We start from the raw sequence: 27,751 nt of genomic DNA on the forward strand, positions 1-27,751 counted from the left end.
GTGATCATCCACCTCACACACAAGCTAACAAACAAACACTCACCTGACACAATGAAGCAGCTCTGTCTCCCACACATGCAGCGCAGTGCTGGATTGCAAATGTGCTACTGCAGTCATTTCATTCATCTCACAACTGATTTAGTGTAGCACGTGCAACATATAGACCGATTTACAGACTTAACAGACAGATTAAACAGAGGAGCCGCACTGTGTCTCTCTGAGGAGCTGTGCGGTGTGTGAGAGAGGAGAGAGGCACACTGGTATGCGTTATGTAACTCAACTTGACCCTATAATGATATAAACGGTGTTGTCTAAATCTATATTCTTGCTTGAAAATATATCGATATATTGTACATTGTCGTTACATCCCCCCTGAAGCAAAGGAGTTTTATTGATTTTATTGCTATGCAGCGCTGTGACTTGACCTTATTTTAGTTTTAGTCATTTGCTTCTTGCATGCATCTTTGCTTGAATTACTAAGATTTTCTTTGGCGTTCAAAACACTGACAAAGAGACATGAACAACAATTTGAACACTAAAATCTTGCCCAGAGTTTTGAACCTCAACCTCACCACTCCATTTAGATACTGAAAGTTTGTTTCAAATTCTTGACAGCAATCTCCAGTTTTAGATAAGCAGCATCTTGTTCAGTCAGAGCTCTTGTATTGCAGCTTGTGTTTAACATCTGAGAAGTTTGGCTTCTTTTGTTTAATGACGAATAAAGGGTTTATATTCTATGAAGCAAGGTATTGAAAACAGTATTGATTTAGTATCAGTACAGAATCTCGTATTGAAGTGACGCACAGCCCCACTGTAAGCAGACTGCAGCTCCTAAGAATCAGTTACCATCAGGTTTGTTTCCTCCTTCTATGTAATATTCTTTACTGTGTGTTTCCAGACAGTGTGTGCAGTTCTCCTCTCCCCAAGTTTGCCACATCTCCCAAACCTAACAACAGCTACATGTTCAAGCGGGAACCTCCAGAGGGCTGTGAGAAGGTCAAAGTGTTTGAGGAGATGGTGTAAGTATTTTTTCTTGTTTTTCACTTTACAATCTGTGTTTCTAAACGCACCCTCATATTTGACACTTCTGTGCTTCTGTGTGCAGTGTGAGCACAGAGTGTGCTGATCATTAAAAGGAAAACAATGCAGTTTACTGTACTATTTCATGGACTGTGAGATCCTGTTAGACAATACTACAGTGAAGCTAACAACCTGATTTGCATTGTGGGTGGTAGAGATGAGGGCATCACGGCTGTGTAGGATAAACAGCTTGCATTTAATCAGAATAGTTATATAAACAGAAAATAAAACAAAGTTGAGCTCAGTACTTTTTCCTGTCGTCCTCAGGTCTGGCAAATCAAAAGGCTTCCCTCTCTTCTCGTGCCCTGACAAAAACAAGGTGAACTTCATTCCCAGGGGCTCGGCCTTCTGCCCTGTCAAACTCCTCTGCTCCTCCCTCTTCTCCCCCGTCTCTCCCTCGTCCTGCTCCTCCGCCAACCTCGGTCTCCATGGCAACGACAGCCCAGGGCCTCAGGTGACCCCAACTCTGCCCACTGCACCACTAGCTACCTTTCCGGCCTCCGCTGACTGGAGCACCGACACAAGCACAGGCATGAAAACAGACAACAGCACAGACAGCCAGAGCCCCGACACAGACGTGGGGAAAGATGGCTCAGGACAAGTTCTCCTCACCAGCTAGTTCTCAGGTATTCATAACCAAACCACCTACAGCTGAAACATTACAGCTGCTCAGGTGGTGTGGTTTTAAAACAAAAAAAGGCAAAACAAAAACAAACAAAAAAATATTCGCACTCCGTTAATCCTAACGTTAGCCAGCAGGGACTGCCCGAGGTCTAGACATGACAAACAAAAGTATGATAATGGTACCGGCGTCCTGCCGTACACGCCTGATGGTTTGGTCAGAAATGTGCTGACCTTGGGCACAGCCTCCCGTCACCCATCACTAACCTAGCCTTCTCCTCCGTATCCCGACAACACCCCTAACAAAAAAGCTTTGCTTTCTTTTGCAAAAAAAAAAAAAAGGTAGAAATGACTGCTCACATGATTGTGTCACGAGGTGCCGGCAGTTTATCAAGATGAAATTAAAAAGGAAAAATCTTTCACAAGAGACAGCTATGAGAAACACATTCTACTCATGTTATCTAACCAGCTTATTAGCTGTTCAGTGTTCAGCGAGCTAACATCTTAAGTACATACACGTAAGCTTTTTGACAGGATGGAAATGCTCGGTTTATGTATTTAGCATATCAGAATGTCTCACAGTCAGAATACATCGCCCCACGTTAACCACAATGTTTGCACTTGTTAAGACATGGCTCAGAATGATACAGGCCATGGCCTATTTTTTTATTTGTTTATTTTAAAGTATTTGTAGCACAATGTCTTTGTGAAACCAGCAGTTTGCTTGACGCTCCACCCAACAGGCCGACAAGCCAAGACCTAGATCTGCATTCTAGTCTGATCCCTATTAAAACTCGGTTAGCTCAACACAGAAAATGCAAAATATCAGCTGTTTTTCAGCGATCAAATAACCAATCACAAAGCACACAACTCCCCCATTGCCTTGTTTTATTGCCCCACACTACACAGAACAATAACTCAGGTCATGTGGAATGTACTTGCTTGGACTATGTTGCCTTTCCCCAGTGTTTATGACTTTCTTCTACAGAAAGACATTCCAGTCTTTTGCAGAAATGTTTTATTTTTTCCCCTGGAGAGGGAGATTATAACGGACTGAATCAACCGATTGGTGTCACAGCTCGTGACAGGTGACTTTTGCGTTAACCTCTTCAGGTTAGAGTTTCAGGTGCTATGACACATTCCAGAGATCGCTGTTGCTTTAGTCAACCGTGACTACTCGTGTAAGCCGAACTAGCTACATAAGCTACACCCTCACAAATTGACAGATATGTCGTTTGTTTCTCCCCTTTGTTAAATATGTACCAAAGCAAACTGCAGAATGATGACAGGCCTGTCATGTACTTGGGACGCAGGAGGCACTGTTTTTGTGCCAGAAGCAGAATGTTTATGTGCATTTGGTTTATAAACACTTCAGCTACATACAAACACTGGTTCAGAGTGTTTCAAACACAGGCGATAATCGTTGGACCAAGCCTAAGCACTTACTTGGAAGTGAGATGATAATCACTATTTTTATTTTAGACCAACTTGTAAGTTAAAACAATCAGAACTTGAGTGTGCAATTGATTTTTTTGTTTGAAGTAACGCTACACTAACAGTTTTTGTGTAACACAGTTTGGCTCAATATAGAGATCCAACCAGATGTGCCCTAACGTTACCTGCACAAGTTTAACACCAGAACATATTTAAAAAACAAAAAACAAAAAACAAAAAAACATGACTGATGTAGACCAGGTAAACTTTGAACTAGTAAATGTTTCATTCCAAAACTTTGGTCTATCAAGCCACTTACTTGCACAGAATCACAAGTATGAACAATATGCAACACATTCCACACAAATTAAGTTGAGATACTCTCTTCTGCTTGCAGCTCCAAGAGTTTCAATCATACTAATTCTGATTTTATTCACAAGCTCATTGTGCAGTGCAGTTAAAAAATGGTTGCCATGTTTGGCAATGGTGATTCAGTTCTCCTGTGTATTACGCATTTTTATGTAGATCTTGTGTGTGTTTTTTCAATAAAGAAAACAAAAAAAGTCTCTTTTTGGATTGGTATGTATGTTGTTTTTCAAAGGCCGTAGACAGACAGACACATAGAGGAGTAATATCAGTATTCACAAGCATGACATTTATGTACAAACAGGAGTCAAGGTAAGGCAGTCAATGTATTTGGTTATGATTTTAAATGTCACATGGCTCCAACATCAAAAATGACACAAGGCTACGTTACAACAAAATAAATTCACGAATCCAATAATCATGATGAGGTTCTATATTGTTGATTTGTGATTAGATTAAGGCATTTACTCTGATATATATATATATATATTTAATTTATGCAGCATTGTAGTTAAAATCAGTTTATGATTGTACTTCCAGGTAGTTTGGCTCCGAAAACAATCCAATGAAAACTGCATATAGTGCCCATGAACGCCAATAATTGAACAAAATAAATATGTGTCCAAATGATGAAAAATAAATGAATATAAATACAGTTTTCATTCAGTCACTTTTACTGGATAACATAAAACCAAGGCATGCAACATGCAGTAATGAACGACTGATATGTGTATTTTTATGTAATGACAAGTTGTGGGATATATTCAGAGGGGAATCACAAATACAGCATTTGGCAAACAAATTTAAAAGCATAACCTCTTTACTTTTGTTCACCTCTTCAAATAGCTGTCAATAATTCTGATCACTTAACCGGCTTGGAGTTTTCAGTAGATCAATGGCAGAAAAATACATTTTATTTTTGGATATTTCTCTGTAACTTCATGTTCCAGTATTTTCGTAAACACACGAACTATTGCACTGTGATCTTTGTCATGTTTCTCTCTGCTGTTGTGCAGCTCTGCCTGTTCGCAGCCTTCAGTAATGAGAATCAGAAATAAAGCATGGATGCTACTAGAGACTACAGTTTTCCAAGGCAGCTAATGTCGAAGGCTTGTTGTTCCAAACTCATACTGAGGTATCCACGCTAAAAATCACTAAGTGTTTAACCCAAGTGAAGGAGCCAACAGGCTGAGTAAGGTCGTCTTGTAAAGGACGAGAGCTGGTAGTTGTTAGTGGGACTCTTTACAGCAGCGCTATACTGCCACCATGAGAAAGAACAATCAGATCCATTTCTTGTAATAACAGGAACATTTCACTTGGTATAGTGATATCTCTCTCATTATAATAACATACTGTAATGATATTAAATGTACTGTATGTAATTATTTAAACGTACAAGCCCTTTTTGTTCAACTAACTTTTTTTTTTGTTATAATGACATTTCAGAGTTTTTTGCAGTAACAAACATGTCTTATTTGAAAGTATAATAAGGGACCGCCACAGTTATATATTTTGCTATAACAAGAAAAAGATCCTGCCATCGATTATTTTATTATGATAATTAACCTATTTGTGTCTGCAAATGAAATTCTGAAGTGTGTCCTGAAGTGTCTCTGTATCTCAGAGACGACAAGGAGCACAATCAAGTAGTTGATATCTATGAACTACGAACGAATCTGTTGATATCAAGGATACATATGCACACATACTTTTTTCTCAGTGATCCTGATTTTGACTATTGATAAAAGCACAAGTTTTTTATTTGATCCAGAAAATTCTACATTGTACCGTTTTCTTTCCGCAATGTGTGTCTGTACCAAATTTTTAAGACTTTACACCAATCACGACAAATATTTTTCCTTATCATACTAAATATAGTCTTTGGGCATAAGTCGGTTAACTGTTACCTCTATCAGATGAAGATGAAGCCCATTCTAATTTATTTTACATCACATTATTTTATTTATTTATATTATTATAGTCAAAATCCTAAAGATATTCAGTTTACTATCATATATGATAAAGAAATCAGCATATCCTCTAAAATATTTGGCTTTTTTGCTTGAAAAATATTGAAATAACGGATCAATTATCACAATATTTGACAACACTTAATGATAACCGTCATTAATAAATAGTAAATTGATGGTAAATTAAATTATTTAACCTTTAACGAACAACTAAATGATAATTAGTAATGCTGTCATTTTTTGTTTTTTAACAGTTTATTGTTGCACACATAACATTTTATATATTGTATTAACAGTTTTTTTAATGGTTAATAATTGGTTTGAATAAAGCAGTTTCACGTTACAAATCTGTGTTTCTCAGATGCTATTTGGCATGTTGGAGACGGGCCTCTAGCCTAGATCTCAATCCTCAACTTTTTTCACTGATGAGTTAAGATCCAAACATTCAGGTGGTTTTTACTGGGAGCTAAATTTTCCCCGGAGGTCTCTTCCTCTCCAAAACAAACGAACCAGGGGTCTCATTTATAAAATAGTGCATAGGCTCTAACTAGAAATTAACGTACGGACAAAAGCCAAAAATGACGTGCGCCAAAAAAATATTTGACAGTTTCTACAATCAGGCTTTAACCTCACCATCTGCGTCGCCAATTTCCCGTCTCCAAAATATTTGTAAGCACGGGTCAAAGTTTCTCCCATCAAGTCTGCTTTTATAGATCACAACTTTTGCGTGGGAAATGGCGTACGCTTATTTCAGGCCTCATTTTGTGCGTACGCAGTGTTTATAAATGAGACCCCAGGTGATTTAAACCGGTAAAAACACTGAGTAAAGCAGCTTCATGTTTTTAAAAAATGTGTTTTTCCGATGCTGCTCATCGCAGAGGGGCTGCTGACTACGGTGGGAGATGCGAAAACGTGAATGTCCCTATCTAGAGCCAGTGTTAGGTTAGTGTGTCCATTCTGGGCCACTGTAGAAACATGGTGGTGCAACACAGTGATCTCCGTAGACAAGGACCCGCTCTCTATGTAGATATAAACGTCTCATTCTAAGGTAACGAAAACACAACAAGGAGATTATACACGAAAGAAAACATACTTATTGTATTATAATCTATTTCTGCCAACATATCCTTCTAAATCCTACACACTGGACCTTTAACTTAGGTTTAATTAACTGTCAATTAACCATTTTTTAATGATGGTTATTATAAAGAGTTGCTGGTTGTTTTTCCTTTTGACTTATTGATTAGCTGACTAATTGTTTCAGCTCTATATCTACTGTAACTGAAGTCTAAAGAGAAGACGATTGTGTGTGTGGTCGATCTGATTGTTCTCTAATCACGCTGGCAGCTACAGTCTGCTGTTCCCACCAACAAAGGTACCCATTTCAGATAAACCATGACGCTGAGGAAGAACTATGCGTTGTGAAGTTCATGCTCTGTGTCGCTTCTGCCGACTGCATCAGGATTGGAGAGGGGGTCCAAGTCAGCGAACAGGTTGAACCACGCTGAGAGGTCTTTGGACGTCCCTGGATTCTCTGTGAAGTGAGTTAAGAAGGGTAAAAAATGTCATTCAGAAACACTGCTGAAAATATTAACACCTCAATTTGTCCTGTCAAAGTCTGCGTCTGGCTGATATCCAAAATTATGAATGGAAACAACCCACAAACTCTTTAGTACCCATAAACACAGGTCTCAGTTGGACACGTCTCTCTGAATCAGTCGTTTTTCTTTCAAGTCTTTTCATCTGTTTTACTCATTTGGCCCGGTCCTACCTTTCAGTGCTGGCTTAGAAGGGTTCTGATTGGCTCCAGATGAGTGCTCCGTTGCCTGGGCGACGGGCGCCGGAATGATCCCGGCCCAATCTGAAAATGGAGACGCAGATTTTTAGATTAATCAACAGGGGACGCTTAACGTGCCAAAGCATGATCCAACAAATAAATCACCGCGCTCTTCTCACACACTGCTGATGTGGAAAAATATTGTGTAACAGACACACAAACAGCAACAATCAAAACATTTATCACGGCATAATCTCATCTGACGTTATTAGTGGGTTATTAGAAACAGGCCAGAGGTTGCAGTTACAACTCTGACTTCTTGTTTCAGGCAAATTTATTTGGCTTTTATCTTCTTGTGTATCCAGAAAATAAGTATGTGGCAACACGGACTGCCACCGGGGAGGACACAAGAATGTGCTGTTGATATTGTATGTTGTAACAAACAATCTGTGCTCCAAATACAAACAAATGAGTCCAACAGGCTCAAGAGAGCAAACAGCCTTTTGGATCCTTTGGATATTTGTAGTGCTTTATGGTGTTTCCGCTCCAGCATCCTCTTCTAGTGTTACCTTTGTGGCACTTAGCTATTTCCTGAAAGTCCTGATGTTGAAGCAGAAATTTTTAATGAGTAAAACTTGTTTCAGTTTAAATGCTTTGAGTGTGACTGCAGCGTCAGGCGCTATAGGATGCATCTAAAAATTCTTCACTCATGAGTATTTGGGGGTTTTCCTCCTTGAAGGTTTTTTTATAGCTCTGTTCTTGAGCCATTTTACTTTCGATCTGGGTGTTCAGGCTGTTTGGGTCACGATGAGTCACGTCCTTTGATTCTCTGAACTGGATTCTTTCCAGGACTTGGCTGTTTTGGCTTCCAGTCGTTAGGTTAAATTGAGGTCTTGAGCTTTGGGCCTCGTCCCATTTCTTATTTTACCCCTACCCCCCCTTTTTCTCAAGTGCCGCTTTAACCCATTGCAACAGAGTTACAAGGGTTAGTGCTTTAAATCCTCCCCTACGAAATGGGACAACCCTTCAAGACCTGACATGTCAGCAGTATCTTCATTGATAGTGTTTACTCAAAATGGGTTATCTCAATGACATGAAAACATGTATCCCTCATCCTTATCGCCTTACCCCTCTATCCCAAGAAGAATCAAGACACCCTTCCCCTAAACGTGGCAATAAACAGTGGTGAGGGCAAAATGGAGGGGGCAAGGGATGTATTGGGACTGATCCTTGGTTGTGATGCTTCTTGCAGGAGTGACTTCTTTGACCACGGAATCTAAAAGATGCTTCACCTACGCTGCTCCTAATGTAAGACCTTTAGAAACAGTCAGATACCTCTGGTCCTGAAGTTCTCAAGATTGACACAGTTCTTCCTGCTCAGTCACCCAGACTAGTTTCATGAACAGCTCTTGAAAGTGCAGCACTCTTTCCATTTTAATATATAGTGTTTATTAACACAGGGTACCCACAGTCATTGAACTCCTGGAAAAGTTATGAAGTTAGACAAACTGTTTTCCAGGCCTTGAAATGGTTTGGAAATAACAGAATGTCTTGGAAAAGTTTTGAATATACATTCTTAAAAGTCCTCAGACATGTTTTAATGTTACGTGTAACGGGTTCCTTTTATAACTGATTTAAAATCTAGTAAATCTAGTGCTGCGCTGCTGTTGAATCGTCACTAGTATCCAGTAATACACATCGACCAGACCGACATCGTATCATCGCCATGCTGAAAGGTGTTGTGTAGTCTGTTAACCAAGACTTTAAACTGAGATTTGAGACACATAAGAGACTGAATATTCGCCATCACCGTGGTAAATGGCTGAACGATGCTAGTGACAGACACTGCGTAAGAAATAATAATTCACTAAGTGGGTCACAGTACCCCGACAGAGTGATGCAGGACCCCAACGGGTGTGTTATACTGTTCGTCTGAGGTCGCAGAACAATTATTAGACATGTTCTTCAAACAAACATTTGTTTAACAAGAAAATAACTGCATACAAAATTGTCAAAATTAGAACCCAAACACATTGACATTTACGGATCTTCGGTTTTCAACCCCCGAAAAGAGGCATGGCCTCGACATTTTGTGAAGTGCCAGTATGTGCCCACCTGGTCTATGGGCATATACAGCTAGTTGACGTTGGGAATGTCTAACGAGCAAATAGCAACTTTTCCCAAAACGCCTGCTCATTTAATTTTTTACATTTTATTTTATGCCTGTGTTAAACTAATTAGATAAAGGCATGGAAATGGGGTAAAATATTCTAGGAAAGTTATGGAAAAATGTGAAAATTCATTGGTAAAAATGTTTGGGAACCCGGTTAACTGCAAAATAAATTTGAGTGTAGGTACAAGAAAAAATTTGAGAGCACAGAGGTAGATTTCTAAGTGTTAAATTAGTTTTTAGAACACACCTGATGTTTGCTTTTCTTGCATGCCGTCAGATTTTTACACTTGCAAGTCAGTCCTTGCCCATGTGCGCTCCTACCTCACAGACTGACTTTAAAATTCTTCTATACTTTTACCAAGCTCTATGCATTCGCAAGTCGTGATTGAATTTTTTTGACAGTTCCTGGGACTCCATATTGTGATTGTTTCTGCCCTCTGGTCCTGTAATTTAGCCTTCAAGCTTTAATATCAATTAAACTGAAGCAGGTTGAATTAGTTTTGACAGCTTTTTAAAAAAGGCAGAAATCGATCAGGCTCAAGTTTGCTTCGTCGACCAGCTGGACTGTCGGTCTCCCTTTCAAAACTCATCGCCATCTTGCCTGCGTTGGATCCCACAGACCATATGCTTCCTTCAGACTTGCTCTCATGTATTTAAGCTGAAAAAACTTAAAACTTTCTTCTTTTTCTTGCACTTTTCTTATCGACACTCACTGTGACTCTGGACTGTGCATGAATTACAGTCTACGAAACAGCTTCCTGATTAACTGAACTCTGAGAAGTGTCAGACCTGGTCTACACTGAAATGTCAGCTTCATAATTTCACAGAGGAATTACACACATACTGTAGATGTCTTTATAGCTTTTCAGTGGGTCTGCTCACAGCCCTCTGAGCTGGAAACAGACAAAACCAAATCAACAAAACCAGACGAGGTGCTAGCAGCCAGTGCCCAGGCCCAGATGAAATGGAAAAGTAGTTGGCAATTACCTACGGGTAAGCAAATCTAATTGCTGTGTTATTATAGCCTCCTTGTATTACACTGACAGACATGGGCTTGATAAATCATTTAAATCCACTTTTCCCCCTGTGTGGAAATATTTAGCTACATTTAGTATTTGTTAATGCACTCATTCCTGGAAAAACAATGTCACTTACTTAGTTTTCAGGCATGTTTTAATCACCTAAGTACTTAATTAAATTAGAATAATAGTGCTTGATTTAGAGGCTTTGGTTGAAGAGGATGGTGGAAACGTCTCTTTGGACCCTCTTACCCCTTCTGCTGGCTCACACATGCACTAATGCACACACAGACTTGTATGTTCTGACCTGAGAGGGAAGACTGTGGATTATTCAAGCTCTGGTCCAACAGCTGAGATGGGAGAAAGAAGGAGTTTTCCTTTTGCTGGGCCTCCGCCGGTCTCCCTGACGCCGCGCCCGCTCCCTCCTCGGTGTCTCCGAACACTTCCGTCCACTCTCGAGAGAAGTCGCCCTCGTCCACAGACATGCTGCCCAGGATCTCATTCAGTAAGGCCATGCTGTCCTTCTCTGCCTCTGACTCTGGACAGGAGGAGATGATTTTCATTCCCTTGAGTGGTCAGGCAGACTTAAATACTAATGCATAAGTATATAAAATTTATGAATGAATGAATGAGTTAAAAAAAAAAAGCGTAAAACAAGATAACAGTATTCAGAAAGTAGTAGGTAGAAGTAAAGCTTATTTATTATGTAACTTAAACCCCTTTCTTACATTTCTTCTTTCAACTCATATTTTATTTCAACAAATTCCCAAATTTATTTACAACTAATTTACAACTATCCCCAGTCTATTATCTACCCAATTAAATAAATAAGCAATAAACCCAGTTTATTTACAGTCCAAGTACCGCCCACTATTACAAAATAAATATGCACTTCTCTAGCTCAACCTTTCCTCATCTATATATCTGCCAACAGTATCTTTTTTTGTGTCGTTTTTTTAATTGATTTATATTTGTGACTCTTCTAACACGTTTTTTTTAAATCATAAATCTTAAATTATAACCCCTCTCCCTGTCACAAAACATTTTTTGAAATGTTGCCTGGAAGTGAATTATTTCTCACTTTAAACATGATTATTGTCGTTTTAAATTTGACCAGATCTAAAAATTTCATCATTATTTTTCAAAACTCACTGGCTCCATCTTCATAACACAAGGTTGTCTTCATAAAGACAACCTTGTGTTTCACACATGCCTCCACCATGAACGAAAAATTGAAAACATTCTTGATGAACTGACCCTCACTAAGTCCCGCCCCCCTTGGTTCCTGTGTCCACGTTGGACAAATTTGAGGAAAAAAGAAACATGGCGGCGGCGGCGGTTCTGTTTAGCTGGGTCCCGCAGTAGAGTGTTAGTGTTTTGGACATCAGGTAATAAGGCTTCGAGAAGCAGACAGCAGGGTGAAATTACACAAATTGAGGCTACTGGTCTCATCAGAAAAGGGAGAAGTAGAGACAGAGGATGATAAAACTAGTACTGCCAAGTACGTGTCTCCTTTCCTCTTCCGGGGATATTTATTCAGGAAAATTCAGTCAGATGACAAAATGAACGAATTATAAGAATGTTGCATTATTTGCAATTTTGTCTTGCACAGCCATGTTCAGATATTGAAATGAGCAATTTTGACCAGTTCTAGACTTGAACAGTGACCTCTAACCCTTTTCAGTTTTGTTTCTGGACAACAATGGTCAGGCATTAAAATAAACCATTTTATACTTCATTACACACTTGTGAATACCAAACAAAAGCTGGGGTCTCAGGAGGATATACATGTAAGCATGCCTATATATACACATGGCTGCAAATACATACACACACACAATCAGTCTATCAACCTTCAGGAAAGGCCGTCTGTAAAAGCAAGTTTTGAGACAAGATTCAAAGACGGGAACAGAGTCAGCTGATGTGATGCTCAATGGGAAGCTGTTCCAGAGACGAGGAGCAAGAACTGAAAAGGCTCCATCACCTTTAGTTTTTAACCCGGACTCTAAAACAGTTAGAAAACCCAGACTAGCAGACCTGAGGGGCCTGTTTGAACGGTACGGTGTGGGAAGCCCAGTTATGTGGTCTGGTGCCAGATCATTGAGATGTGTGTCCACGAAGACTGTGGCAGTCCCCCAGCCACATCTTCATAACTTGGTTTTCTCTTCAGCTGAGATGAGCCTAGCACATGGCATATCGAAGTGTAACAGGAAAAGGGAAACTTGACAGAGGTTCTGCCACGTTCCAAACTTGTTTAACTGTTTTTGGAGCCCGGTGCAAAAAGGGGCGGGACTTAGGAAGGGTCAACCGACGTCATTGGGGGCTGTTTTTAACTAAAGCAAAACCATATCAAAGCATCCATTTACAAACTCTCACACAGCTCAGTGTAACACGGCAGTATAATCCAAGACATATTTATCCTGTTGTGTGTATCGTACTTCCAAAACACTAAACCTCACCATATAAAACACCTCTTATTCATAAACAGTCTCACACACAGATGTGTAGCACACTCACACATGCCCAGGCACACTTTTCATATGCCTAAGTGTTTGTAAATGGATGTTTTGTAGTAGTTTTGCTGTTAAACGAGGCCAATTCATCAAGAATTTTCTCTGGTTTTGGACTCTTTATTCACCCTGGAGACATGAGAAAAACAAAGTTGCCTTCACAAACTCATGGGGTAACACGCGGCGAGTATTTGATAATCAAATGATCATTCTGTAGAGGTATTCCCTTAATATTTCCTTGTTTTCTTCTATGATAGTAAACTGAAGCATTTTGGATTTTGGACTGTTGGATATACAAAACAAGCAAGTTTAAGACGTCACATTGGAAACGTTTCAGTATGTTTGTACATTTTATAGATTGTCAATTTAGAAAATCTGATTATTATGAAAATGAATCATTTTTTCTCTATAGTGTAACATCATGAGAAACATATTGTAGTCACACAAGTTGTAATGGTGTGTTTTACCTTCTGTGGTCTTATCGCTGGTGTTGTCATTCACTAGAGAGATGAGTCTGTAAATATGACGGACAGAAGATCAGTTTAAATCATTTGATGCAAACATAAAGCAACAGGTGTGTAAATATTGTGTGTTTATCTTCAGTTCTGACCAGTTCAGTCAGTGCTTATAAACATTTTCTCAGTTTTCACCGTTGGCATGCACGTGTTTGGTCTACCTGCATGAGTAAAGATGAAGACGAGATAACTCACTGGTCCTCTGAGGTCTCGGCTTTCTTCCCGTCGTTTGCCTCTGCTTTACTTTTCTTCTTCCCCTTCTTCTTAGCCAGCTTGTCCATGGGGCCTTGTAAGGTCTGAAAGAATAGCCGAGTCACTGATTATAGTTATTGGCAGATTCTTGAGACGCTGGCTGTGTCAGAGTTTAAATGTAACGTGCAGGTCAAGATGCTCTCTGACCTTAAGTGTGGAGAACTCGTAATGCTGACAGCCCTTGAAGCTCTCGTGTATGGCCGCCATGGTGTGGGATGTCTTCTCCCAGAAGTGCAATAGTGTTGTCTGAAAGAGAGTCAGACTAAATGATTTGTCTCCTTTGTCTCCTCGAGTGGTCTGACAGTTAAATCTCTTTGTTCCCGTCATGTTTGTCTTCCTTCCTGACTTCAACCATATGTGGTGGAGCCATTGAAACCTCCCAGTTTGGGGTCAGTGGAGTGCATGCAAACAGGTGGGATTTGTGGCGTACCTGGTATGTGGTTAAAACGTGAGAGAGGAGGTTGCAGCGACTGGCTCCCAGCAGGTCGACTTTCTGGCAGACATCATTCTTCAGTTTGTCAAAGCTTGTTTTGGTTGTGCGCACCTGGGCCTGAACCTGAGATATATAAAGGATAAGAAAATGTCCCAACTGAAGATAAGCACGCCGTGTTTTGTATCACACAGCTCTGAACAGTGAAAAAAACCAAACTCGAGTTCATGTTTGTGCAAGTGTAAGCATAAAAGAGCACGCGGGGTCCCTGAGTTCTACAATGTCGTTTGAACCAATGGGCCGACATTTGATGGTGCGCTCTGCCCTCTAGTGGGGTTATTGTGTGCCGTCTGTGTGGCCTTGGTACTGCAACAAATCAAGGATGAAATAATCAGTCAGTTACTTGTTAGTTGATGTTATTTTGAATATGTTAATTTTTCAATATTTTTTGTTTTTAATGATAATAAATTACACAACACAAAAACCTACAATTAAGACATAATGAAAACCTCGAAACAAGAACAGGAAAAACAAAATCAGCAATAGAAGTAGTCACCACCGGATTTGGTTTGCATGTAGTTTTTCTTTTGTTGTATTTGTTAATCTCATACTTTTTACTCGTAACCATTCATCTTTCAAGCATTCTGCTATCGAGGACTACTCCCTTACAAACTACTTTTTAAAAACTATGCGCAGGATTTTCCTTAAAAACAAGGACCCACATCACTTATGACCCACTAGAAGTGTGTGGCGGTGTATTCTGCCACAGAGATTCTGCCCTCTGCCTGTAATTTCTTATTTTCTCTTATTTTCTGTGTTCGGGATGTTTGTGGGCGTGTACCGCAATAGCAATCAGGTGAGGTCAAGGCTGTATAAAAAGATAGCGACCAGGTGCCAGACTGCATCCGAGAGAAACAGTGCAGGGGAAAAAAACGTAGATATAGCGAGGTGGAATGCCAAACGAGTCAATCTGAGGTTGGCTTTTACTTTTACTTTTGCCGGAGAGAGTGTTTGCAAACAGTAGCCGCAGTCCTGCATAGTGTACCTTTAACTAGAGCTGTACTCGACCGAATTTTGTCAGTCATATCGCATTTGGCTTTTCAGTTTGAATATTTCCACACAGCGGGGTTAGTTGTAACACGGTGTTGCAATTAAACCACCTGCAGCACATTTTCTCTATTTTTGCACCTAAAACTTATGTTCGGTTTTAACTAAGGTCCTTAATTCTAAAGTCCTAAAGTCTCCAAAATATAATTAAACATTTTTAATAACATTTAGCCAAAACTAAAATGTGTTAGGCTGTGCACCGATGTCCACTATATCTATATCACATACTTTATTGAGCTGCGTCTGAATCGCATGCTTTTTCTTTTAACTTTCAGTACGTACTGCAGCTATCCGTGCATGCAGTATGCACTCAGAAAGAACATACTACTTATTATCATAGTTATGTCCTTTTATTGTTGGTTATCTCTGTGATTATGTTGTTCACTTATAGAATTTCTGTTCCTTTTATTTCTGTCAATTCAGCTGGTCACCAGTCACTTGAGCGCGCTGTCATCCGTCTCTGCAGCTTCTGACAGCTGTTAATTAGCTGTCAAGCTGTCATCTGTTTGCAGCTCAGTCGACGTGACGTATCATCCGCCACTCAGGGGATTGTGGGGCAGAATAGCCAGAAAAGCATGCTGGCAAAATGCAACCAGGTGTGCAGGAGGACATCCTGGTATGTTTGGCATACTGCATTTGACATAGTATATACTGGGGCATACTGAATCTTTCATTGGCGTACTAAATAGTATGATCGCGCAGAAAATCTTGCTTTGGACTGACAGCCAAAAGGTTACAATTTTAGGACACCACCACAAAAGATGACTGTATGTATCATAGTTCTTTTTACATTTCAGTCATAATGGAGAGCACATAGGATCATTATACATTGAAAAAATGGGGTAACATTGAGTCTGGGAACAATCTTGTATTTGGGTCTCATGGGATTTTTTAGAACATGTCATTTTAAAATGTTTTACCACTTCTCATCATCATTTTGGTGGGACCCAAAACCCTCTCCGCAAGATGTTTTGCCACTGATCGTAGAGATGTTCACAAACATTTTATCAGGAATGTAACTCTCAACTTTCCCTCTTATAGATGAAGCTTTCAGTTGTGTCTTTCGAACTGATTCATGTACAAACCACTCTTACATATATTGATACGGATCGGATGTGACTTCTGAATGTCTCTGGGTACGAAACAAGACATATAAAGACATCTCCTTCAGGTTCTGACTGTTTTCTGACATTCTTTAGACCAAATGTTTAATTGAAAAAATAATTGGCAGATTAATTAATGATAAAAAACTGTTTCAGTGCTGCAGCAGATGGCTTGTTGGAGCAGGAATAATGTTTTACCTTTCTCCACACACACACTGCGTTGGCAGGTCTCTGATATTATTTTCTCTTTTTATGTCACTCTGGACGGCAAAAAAACCTTGATATTGACAGTGGGTTGCAAGCTGTAAGCAACAGCCAACAATTTAACAAGAGCACAACTGATTTTCAAACTGATGCAATATATGATGTGAACATGTGACGCACAAACCTTGCGGAATTTCTCCATCTGTTTATGAGTGTCTGGATCCAGCTCCTGAGATACGTCCTTCATCCAAAGCAGCGCTCCGCGGTACTCAGTCCTGGACTGCTCCATTCGATTCACCGTCAGCCACGTGTCTGAGATCGCTCTGTAGCGGAACGTTTCAACCTCCTGGTACAAACGGCACAGAGGGCTCCTCAGAGCCAGTCTGTAGGACGTAGTTTTAAATCAAGTATTAAAGTGCTGCATGTCACAAGTTTGACATTATCATTATCACATTAGTTTTAGACATTAGATGGTCATAAAAGGTCTTGACATTAAAACCTCTTCTGACCTTTATAGTGCATAATTCAGTCTGCTGAATAATTTAAAGTCACAGGGGAGGGGCTCCTCCAACCTCAGCAGGGAAAAACTGAAGTGTCTTGCAAAAGCTAAAGAGTCAATCAAAGGCTGCTGGAGAAATCAGTTCAACCAAGTTATGTGTATCCCTCTAAATCAGGGGTAGGCAACCTGTGCCTCTTTGGCCCTTCTCCAATGGCTCCCTGTGGCTTTGACCAAAAATTAGGCCACATGAAAATGAATCACGGTTATTTTATCATTGTTGTAGGCCTAAAATGATTCTTACATTATCCAGTAGTATAAATGTGTAAGCTATCGGACTACAACAAATTTCTGTACAACATTTCGTAAACTAAAATGTGAGTCATTGCGATGTCTACGGCCTGACGCCTTTTCTCTGAACTTTGCTGAACATCGAGAGCGATATATCGGTGAAAATTCTCAGTCATCCAGGTCATGGTAATCTTAGCTGCTATATCGTAGGCAACTGGACTTGCTTGCGTTTCTTGAAGACGTTTCGCCTCTCATCCAAGAAGCTTCTTCAGTTCTAAATGACTGGTGCAGCCATCTTGTGTGTTGTTAGGGTTAGATGGGTCCAGGTGAGAACTGGCGTTGAGTCATCTAGGAAGGGATCCCAAGACTGCACTGTAGGTGGGTGATGAATGGTGTTGTGGGCCACCTCCTCTGTTTAACGATGGTTATTCAAGTTTGACGTAGTTGGCTTCTTTCATGCTTTCAGGCTTCTTTTGAGCCATCTTCTCTGGCCAAGATGTGAGCACTGCTGTCCTCGAGGGAGATGTAAATGGACATGTCAAGACTCAGCTGTCCATTTACATCTAAAGGAGAAGGGACACTCCTTTGAGGACAGCAATGGTCACCTGCCCATCTAACCCTAATGGCACACAAGATGGCCGGGTGGGTCAACGACTCACATGTGACCTCAACGACTCTGTAAGGGTTCACACCCACACGGCATTTAAAGGCTGCAGCTTCGCACCAGTCAGTAAGAACAGAAGAAGCCTCTTGAATGAGAGGTGAAACGTCTTCAAGAAACTCAAGCAAGTCCAGTTGCCGTCATTTAAGCTATGTTTTTGGCCTCATTGTAGCCTGTAGCTCTAACTGTCTCTCTGTGGACCGCGGTGCCCATGTCTCGCACAAGTGCACACACGTCAGCTCAGTGTAGCCTACAGAGAGGCAGTTAGGACTACAGGCTACAATGAGGCTAAAAACAGAGTTTAAATGCTGTTTTCACAAACAACGTTTTATGTCAGGGCTTCAGGACACTTGGATCACTACGGACGAGCAGTATGGAGATATTTTGTGGTTTCAATTATGTGTTCTTGGATGTTTTAATCTGGGTCGCTGTCAGCCATTAGGTGTGCAGTTGTGCTGTTACCCCCTCTCCCCTTGGATCTCCACGAATGATGTGAGGACTCTAAAACTTCACCAGAGCCTCCCTCGGCATATGGGTGAGTAGATAATCTCTGAATTTTCATTTTTGGGTGCACTATCCCTTTAAAGTCATTCAGCCCTTCATCACACTCACTTTGAATGAGCACAAATTCAATCATACAATTTTATACAACCTTTAAAATAACCTTTTACATAAAAAATCTTTAGAAAAAAACTGCCTTTTTCCCTACATATAGTATATCATACCTCCTTCTTTAATATCTATTTTATATTGCTTTAAAAACATCAACAAATTTCTCCTTCAAAAAACTGGATTTATTCAGGTTTCTCACCAAAAACTACATTTTCCAAGATTTCATTTGAACACATCACCAGAACGTTATAATTTACCTTACTCACTGTCACTGAACAGAGCTTGAACCCCTCATGATGTAACTCAAGGCAACCTCCATCACCTGATAGTTCTGCTCACCTGCTGCTAACAGCTAACGTAACTCGCTCTCCTGCTGATTTCAACACAGACTTGTTCATAATGAAGCATTATCAGGGAAATGACTCTTTAATAATGGCTGCCAATCCTCTCTATGATAATCACATTTGTTTGCCATATCTTAATACCAGTGTTCTTAGGGTATCACAGTTACTGTAATACAATATAATGTTATGTAACACTTGACTTGCCTCGTTGTTGTAGTCGGCAGATCGTGACACAGATTCAGAAAATAACATATTAATAGAAGTTATGTAATAGAGTGAGTGTAACGTCTGCTCTGTAATTTTCAAATCTAGATTGAGAAAATTTCCTCACATAACTCTTTGAATATATTTGGAGTATTCCTTTTTGGGGATTTGAGGTGATAACATCTACTCACCTTGACATGAAACTATTTTCTGGTGCAGCTGTAACTTACATGTGGACTATCTGCATGCAAGGATGTGACAAATACACACTGATGGTTTTTCGTACGTTGCTTACCTCTGTTGGGAGGAGAAGCAGAGTGCTTTCCCGGTGGCCTGCATGATCTTCCCAGCCCTGGTTTTATCCTGCGAGCCCTGGGAGCGCAGGAAACGACCCAGCTCGTTCTCCTCCTGGGAAAGAACTGCATAGTAGAGGTGTCGTCTTTAATTTCATGACAAGCATTAATATTCACTTTTGTATCTTCATCACAAAAAGCCCTGTGAATAAATGCATAATGAATATAGGAATAAATGTATCTTGTATTTACGCTTTCTCCTCTGAGAACTGCCATCTTTTTTGGGGTTTGTGTGACCCAGGGAGCTGTGTTGTCAGGGGCAACAGCTCCAGGTAGGGTCTCGCACAGTAAGCTGTTCCCTAGAGAGAAGGGCCTGACTAAAAACCATGTTCTGGACAGCTGCAATCAGGTGGCCAGGCCTGTCCGGCCCAACCTGAGGAAGTAACATGGAGCTGCAGCCATGAGGGTCAGCCTTACACACGGCCAGGAGTTGTGGTTTACTGGGACCACAGTAAAATGTCTCCTCACTGGTGGAGGAGGGAGCCAGAACGATTTCCTTTCTCATTGTTAAACTGAGGCGAAGCAGCCACAGCAGGACCACCAAACCATGATCCTGGTCTGTGTAGCTTTCTGGACATAGCTTAGCTAGTCAGCCACCAGGAGTGCAGCCAGTTTCTGTGTGTGAATTCATGACTGAGAGGAAGAGATAGAGCGTACATTTTATGTGGAAACTTTCCTCAAAATCCAGCATATTACATCTTTGCTCTAGGGTCAGCTTCGGGTCTGCTCATGCTGGACCTTTAATTTCAGCTTTGGGAGACACTGCATTACCCAAACAGCAGAGGAGAGTGAGACCCATGATGCAATGCATGTTGCATTCGTCTGGTGCAGGGGTCATATGTTTTTTAGATATTTTTTAGCACTTGTTGCCTTTATTTGATAGGATAGTGGGGGAGGGGGACAGAGAGGGGGAATGACATGCAGCAAAGGGCTGTGGTTGGAATTAAACCTACGGCTGCTGCGGCAAGGACACAGCCTTTGTACATGGGGCACCTGCTCTACCTGGTGAGCTAGTGTGTGCCCCAGTTCTGCCCTTATCTTACACCTGGCACAAAGTGGCGCAGAATTCAACACAAAGCAACTGTCATTGGTAGTTTCAGACCGACACAGCTGTCATTTTCACACCCAGCGCCCACGTTGTGTAAGTATCAACTGTGCTTGCACCCATCTGTGCACCCATGGGCATGTAGGCCTTATAATGAGGTGTGGTCAGGTGCATTGTCGGTGCACCCCTATTCTGAGGCAGCAAAAACTAGCTGCGCCATTGACCAACAAAAACCTGGTCTGAAGTCCGAATGGTGCAGTTTTTCCTGCTATTGGTTTCTGTATCCTGGGAGATACAGACATTTGGCAGGCTGTAGGGGGGAGGGGCATTAAGTATCTGCACTAAATATCATGAGAAAGTCTTAAGGGGGGATGGATCAAGTACCCAGGTCATGTGACTTTATGGCAGCATTCAAAACTAAATTGATACATTTATGTCACACTCCAAAATGGCTGCCTACGTGGACAGAGACACTGGCCATGAGGTAAGTGTTGTTATTTTTCTTGTTAATTATGTTTTGAGGGGATTTGTTTTTGAAAATATTGTTCTTTAAGGATAATTTTATGTATTCTGGTTGAAAAATAATGAATTACATTTACACAACTTTGATAAACAGGCATTGAATGTCTGTATCCTGGGGGATACGTTGTCCAGATAGGGGTATATAAACAAGCATAATCACTCTCAGATATACTTATGTTTTGAAGCCTATACTCTACAGATAATCAATAATATAAAGGTGTTAAATGTTGATTACACTTCATTTTACTCTTAAATGTGTATTACTGATTAATTCACCAGTGTACATATGTTTTCAGGGAATTTCTACCAGTACTTTCTATGGTACAAGAAAGAGAGAGGTGGCATCTGTTGTGTTGCCACCTGATGGTTCATCTGATTCAGATGAAGATGAGGGAACCAGTGAAGATGAGGAAGATGAATTGGGCCTCAGAAGTTTGGGTACCATTCGAAAGAACCGCTTGCATGATATGAGATATGACGGGATTGACCATTTCCCTATCGTGTCAGTGAAAGGCCGATGCAGGATGTGCCAGGATGGACAGACCTCCATCGTGTGTCAGAAGTGCAAAGTGAGGCTTTGCATTGTCACTGGCCAAAACACTCGCAACTGTTTCCACAGCTTCCACTGCCAGGAGGCTATTTCTAGTGTAGGAGCTCCACAGGGGAGATGTTTGCATAAGAACAGGAATAAGACGTTTTGTGTAATGTTAGTAGCTCGTTGTTTATTCAAAGCTAGATTTGTTTCCAATGACTTGTGTTCAGTTTTCCCCCCACTTTTTTTAAACTTTGTTTACAAGACATGAAAAAAGTAACTAATTAATTGCTTATAATATGTTTTAAAAGTTTACAAATGAAATNTTTGTTTCCAATGACTTGTGTTCAGTTTTCCCCCCACTTTTTTAAAACTTTGTTTACAAGACATGAAAAAAAGTAACTAATTAATTGCTTATAATATGTTTTAAAAGTTTACAAATGAAATATTTGAAAAATTTGAAATTGGTAAATTTATACCCTAAACAGGCAATGTATCCTGGGAGATACAAACTGTAAAATGAAAAATAAAGGTCAGTATCCTGGGAGATACAAACTGTAAAATGAAAAATAAAGGTCATGAAATTGTGTTATTTTAGCCTAGAAACATTAGAAAATAGCAATTAATTATTTTTCTAACGCATTGTTAGATAGGAAGATGGGCCTACATTGTCGGGTTCACAATGTGCGTACACTCTGCTTGTTACACACACAGGGATGCATGGATAGGTTGCAGGCATCTGTTTGCTGCTGCTCCGCAAAAGACTTCCCATAAAGAGACGTTGTGTACATTTACACACGAGGAGCAGAATCACTTCATTGTGTTACTCTCAGCAGAAAACGGCTCGCTTATCCAGTTTGCTGAATCTACAGTGTAAATAGCAGTGCGCCAGGTACACGCACACCTGGCTTTTAAAGGGAATGGGAGATGACACTTTAATGGTTTTAATCCATGTTACGCCTAGAACACACCTATGAGTAATTAATTACGGGGCTAAATACAATCTATTTCCCCTTGCACCTTACCTTGCTCCCACACACTGTGCTGTTTAACTAGCAAAAGCTGAGATGGACATGCCCCAAATGCATTGCACCATGCACTTTAGACCATGCACTATGGATCATTTAAATGGGGCCCTGGGTGTCTTAAATATGGTGTGAGATCCATCTTACTTTATTTGTATTATACTTAAAAGTATAAAAGTGATATTTCTGGAAAGTTTTAAAGAATATTGGGATAATACTGTTTAACTTTTTATTTTTGGCTGTAATGATTGTAGTGTAAAAGTTGGACACCGGCACATCCCTAACTTGCCAGTATCCATTCTTAAGCTCTTTAATCAAATTCCCAGACAGAGGCTGGAGTATCCTTTCCCAGAATTGCCCGAGATGAGAGGCACTGGGTGGGTATGAGGAAAGTACTTGTGAGTCCCTGGCAAAGCATCACTGTGTCCTCCCTGGAGAATGAGAGGATCTCTGCACTTGCTTGGCACAGATAGAAACTCTGACTGTTGGTTGCAGCTGTGTGGTTCGGAGTAGCTTGCCGTCTTGGAGTCTCTGGGTGGTGTCTTGGAAAGAGCGCCACCTGAGGACTCCATAGTTGTGCTGCTGCACACTCACATTTGTAATGGAAGGTGGTAATTTGGAGAATATACCTGTTGATCTGAACCCGAGTGCTGTTTTCTTATTTATCTGTACTCATGCACCATCCTTAAAGGCTTTTGAGGAGATTTGAAAATTCTGTGTATCAAGATATAGCCTAAAAATATCGTGAAATCATTTTCATGACATATCACCCAGCCCTAACGTGAACTCGAACTGAGTTCATTTACGGGGTGTCTTGGTTCACCCTTGACGACAAGGTGGTGAGCTCAGACATCAAGTAGGGGCTCAGAGCTGCTGCTCATTTAAAAAGACTCAGAGGTGTTTCAGTGCTCCTCCTTGTGAAGGTAGCTGGGGCTTTTCAAACAGGATCTTATCTGGCATGGCTATGTCTTAAGATCCTCTGGAGAAGCTTGATGGGAGACAGTTAAGGAGACCAAAGTCTGGACCTCTGCTGCCACCATGAAAAACGAGTGAAAAACTGACGACACCGACTCCTGTGTGCGTAAGGCGAGAGAGGAGAGGGAGAGACGCTGTGCTGCTGCCAGAGGAGCCACTGAATGAGTTCCCTCTGAGCGGTAAGTCACTAAAAGAGTCTGAGAAGTCTGGGGCTGTTCATAAAACATTCAGGACGCCACAGTTTATATCACACTACTGAAGCTGCTCCTCTTTTTGGAACAACTGCAGAGTCTGTAATAATTTTGCTTTCAGTCACGCTTGTTGTTGCCGTGGGAAACAGTATGATGTCAATATGTCAACAAGCCTAAAATTATACCGGTATTATCGTGAACGAGATGATATGGCACACCCCTAGTTGATACTTAACGAGTTTATATTTCCACTCTATACTTACAGCAGATCCTCCTCTGGTACTGCTCAATGACCTTCAGCAGCTCCATGCATGTTCTCTGGATGGAGTGGAAGACCTGCAGTGCAGAGGAGAATCGGCATAAACACAAAATGCCTGATCATTGTGGAAGTTGTTCTCAGTATGTGTACACTGGGTGAATATGCTGAGAGTTATTTTTTTTAAGAAGACAAATAACAGCTAACCAGTGAAGTCTATCATACATTATTGATTTCAAGAAGTTACAGCTGCACGGTGGATGTGATGCAACACTGAAGCCTTTATGAGGTAAAAATAAAAGTGTAAAAATGTCACATCAGAGCTTTAAAGCATGAGCTCTGAACATATCCAGTTCATCACGGTGCTTATCGAGGACCTGGCCTGAATTAACGCTGGATATTCCAGCTTTTATGAAGTATCGATTTCAGCCATTAAATTCATTTCACTCCCGAAATGGAGGCATAGATGATGGGGGTTGGAGAGGCAGCCTAATGTACGCTTTAAGCCTCAAGCAAATACTTGGCATCGTGTGAATCAAAAAGCCATTTTAGTCACTGCAGAGTCCGCCTGAGGGAGAGTATCTCCACTGTTTCTTAATGTTTCTGTGATGCGACTGCGGCCTGACTTTCTTTTCCCTTAGTCAGTTAACATGCAGTAAAACTCCAACACTTTCATATTCCTGCTCCTCACCTCCAGCTTGCCGTCCAGATCTGCGTCTGACGCCACAACATGTTCGTCCTCTTTCTTCCCCGTGACCTTGATGAGCGTCTGTTTGGTTTTCCAGTACTTCTGCTGGAACTTGTTCACCACAGATGAGTCCTGGCTTTGGATGAAGCGGTCAAGATAGTCTTGGGAGTAGCCACTGCAACGACACAGAGGTTAGACCAGTGTTATGACTCATGCTTTCCTAATATCACCCGTATAAACTCACTGATTGGTGTAAACAAAGATACTCACAAGTTTCCTCCCTCCATTTTTTGAGAATACCTGTAGACAAACAAGAACAACTTAGATGCCTGCTGTAGTCGACAACAGAAGGAGTGAGGAGTATGTAGTGGAGCCTGGTGGCCATTTTAACACTTTAAGTTTTCAAATTTTTAGCAGTCATCAGCAGAACTGCAGCTGCACATCTTCTCTGTGATATGCAGTACAGAATATGGACATGGTGAAATCTGTTTTCATCAAAGCTGAAGTGTTTCAAACCGAGCCTGTCAGCTGTAACATTGCAAATAGTTAACTTAGTGTACAGCCTTTTCATTTAAAATTTATCGGAATCATTTTCATTCATTCATTCATTCATTTTCTGTAACCCCTTATTCTGTTGGGGGTCCCGATCATGGGCGGCTGGAGCCTATCCCAGCTGACATTGGGCGAGAGGCGGGGTACACCCTGGACAGGTCGTCAGACTATCACAGGGCTGACACATTGAGACAGACAACCATTCATACTCACATTCACACCTACGGACAATTTAGAGTCACCATTAACTGTGGGGTAAACCGGAGTACCCAGAGAAAACCCACGATGACGTGGGGAGAACATACAAACTCCGCACAGAAGATATTCCCAGCCCTGAGGTTCCAACTCCCCCACCACAAAATCGATTCATGAAACAGTCCCAATACACCAAAACAGCTTGACTCTGTCGTGTAAATCCATCAATAAATGTCGTGTAACATTAGCCATGTTTCCATCAGCCTGTTTAGATGCACATCTAGAAGTATCGCATCGGAAAATTATGATGGAAACGCCAAAATTCGAATTAAAATCCCCTGATTCACACAAACTAAAATATGCTCGCTTTAACCGGGTTTTGGTTGATTCGAAATGTCGATTCGCAAAAAGGGGGATGGAAACAGTTATGTTCGAATTAAGTCTGACGTAGCGCACCTCTCTCCATGGTGATATCCACACTCCGGGTCGGGAAGGCGGTAATGCATTTACAAGCTGGTTGCCAGAAGAATGCGAGACTTGTTTTGTTTCCGGTTTTGCGGAAAACTCACCGGAGTTCGTAGTTTTCACCAAAGTCCGTACATTTAATGGAAACACACAGGATTCGTATTTCTTTTAATGTGCATTTCCCAATTATTCGAATCACTTTTGGATGGAAACATAGCTAGTAGCTTTGTGATGCTAACAGTTAGCCCTGTCACTGTGTGTGTGACTCTGTCCTCTCAGGTGCAGAGCTCACACTCCCCCAGCAATAGTCTTATGATAACGGCTCCCCCATTTTGGTTTCAAACCAGGAACCCTCTTGCTGTGAGATGACAATGCTAACCACTGCAGCACCGCGCCGTCAGTATTTATTAGTATCATTTTAACTAAACTACATGTAGCGGTAAAATAAAGTTTACTTGTTTAGGAAAGTAAAAGCATCAGCAAAACACTTTTCTCTGCTGCTCCTCTGATCAGTGAGGTTTGATTTGAACTTGTTCTCTCTTGATTTGTATCTTAACATCTTAACACCCCTCTCGCCCAATGTCAGCTGGGATAAGCTCCACCCCCCGCGACCCCTAACAGGATATACAGTTACAGAAAATGAATGAAGATGAATGTAAAATTGGGGCAGCTGTGGCTCAGAGGTAGAGCAGGTCGTCCACCAATCGGAAGATAAGCAGTTCGATTCCTGGCTCCTCCAGCCTGCATACTTACCAAGATACTGAACCCCAAATTCTACCGATGGCTGTTCCACCAGTGTGTGAATGGGTGAATGTGACTCGTGTAAATCCCATTTTGAGTGGTCAGATGACTAGAAAGGCGCTATACAAGTGCAGGTCCATTTAACATCCATTACATATATACTACTACAGGTAAGAGGAAAAATATGTATATTTGATTTCGGGGTGAACTGTCCCTTTAACCTCATACTGTATTAATATTTTCTATTAATAATCTAAATATGTGAATTAACTAAAACTGTCATAATAAATGTCGTTGAGTAGACGTTTACAGCAGCAGTAAAATACTTATAAGTTGCATTTAAGTAGCTACAGATCCTGAGTAAATAAGTCTGAGTCACCTCTTGTTTAAGGTGGACTGTAACTGATAACTGACCTGTGTTTCTATAAGTCATAATAAGGTGTGACTGAGGTCTCCTTTATGTTTCCTTCCCTCCCAGCTCCCTTCAAACATTAACCAGAGAACATTTCAGCACCAGAGTAGATTCTTCAGCTCTTGAGGGAAGACTTAAAACATAATCAGCAGTTGTTTTCCGGAAGTGCATCACCTGCTGTCCATCAGGGATGACATGAATAATTAATTTATACGCAGCTCGCGCGTCACGACTCATTTTAATGTGATGCTGGGTTATGATGCGATGCCATTAACGCCTCATACGCACCTTCATGTCAAAGACGAAATGTATTATGATGAAAAGCACTTATAGCGCATATAGATGTATTATGAATGTGACTGTAACACATCCGCGCCGCACCAGAGCAAACACACCGCCTGACTCACTGCACGGTGCGGAAACCAAGCATCGCCCCTGTGTTTAAATCCCGCACCAAGCAACCAACACCACATTAACCAGTGAACATCAGAATAAAAGCTCAGCATGCTGCTCACCTACCTGATGACATGTATATAAATAAAGCTGGTTATATTCCTCCCATCGCTGCTCACACTGCAGCTCTGCCTGTAGGCCCTGCTGCACTCTGTGATGTGTACACACAGCTGCTCA

General features: G+C 41.0%; 2 protein-coding genes across 7 annotated transcripts in view; one reads left to right on the forward strand and one right to left on the reverse strand.

Moving 5' to 3' along the window:
* LOC126391174 (glucocorticoid-induced transcript 1 protein) overlaps nucleotides 1-3,650 on the forward strand; it is a 29,785-nt gene extending 26,135 nt beyond the window's left edge. The window contains exons 8-9 of one of the 3 annotated variants that reach the window (XM_050045728.1): nucleotides 899-1,019; nucleotides 1,348-3,650. In XM_050045728.1, the coding sequence (XP_049901685.1) occupies nucleotides 899-1,019; nucleotides 1,348-1,699 (473 nt within the window). In that variant the 3' untranslated portion in view covers nucleotides 1,700-3,650. The remainder of the gene's footprint in view (nucleotides 1-898; nucleotides 1,020-1,347) is intronic. The other 2 variants (XM_050045726.1, XM_050045727.1) reach the window with 2 other exon arrangements.
* Nucleotides 2,029-27,751, reverse strand: ica1 (islet cell autoantigen 1). Of its 4 annotated transcripts, none has more exons than XM_050045730.1 (13): nucleotides 27,641-27,751; nucleotides 25,027-25,056; nucleotides 24,760-24,931; nucleotides 24,076-24,148; nucleotides 19,465-19,588; nucleotides 16,746-16,944; nucleotides 14,148-14,273; nucleotides 13,865-13,963; nucleotides 13,661-13,761; nucleotides 13,418-13,464; nucleotides 10,748-10,978; nucleotides 7,243-7,332; nucleotides 2,029-7,005 (listed from the first exon to the last, which is right to left on the reverse strand). In XM_050045730.1, the coding sequence occupies exons 2-13, from the start codon at nucleotides 25,041-25,043 to the stop codon at nucleotides 6,884-6,886; spliced, it is 1,401 nt and encodes a 466-aa protein (XP_049901687.1). In that variant the 5' UTR covers nucleotides 25,044-25,056; nucleotides 27,641-27,751; the 3' UTR covers nucleotides 2,029-6,883. The 4 variants fall into 4 exon arrangements, 3 of the variants coding, with proteins under 3 accessions (XP_049901687.1, XP_049901686.1, XP_049901688.1); XM_050045729.1 differs by having other exon boundaries at nucleotides 27,637-27,735; XM_050045731.1 differs by lacking the exons at nucleotides 2,029-7,005; nucleotides 7,243-7,332 and having other exon boundaries at nucleotides 10,787-11,006; nucleotides 27,637-27,742.

This window comes from Epinephelus moara, chromosome 6 (genome assembly GCF_006386435.1).
Source record: "Epinephelus moara isolate mb chromosome 6, YSFRI_EMoa_1.0, whole genome shotgun sequence".
NCBI lineage: Eukaryota > Metazoa > Chordata > Actinopteri > Perciformes > Serranidae > Epinephelus > Epinephelus moara.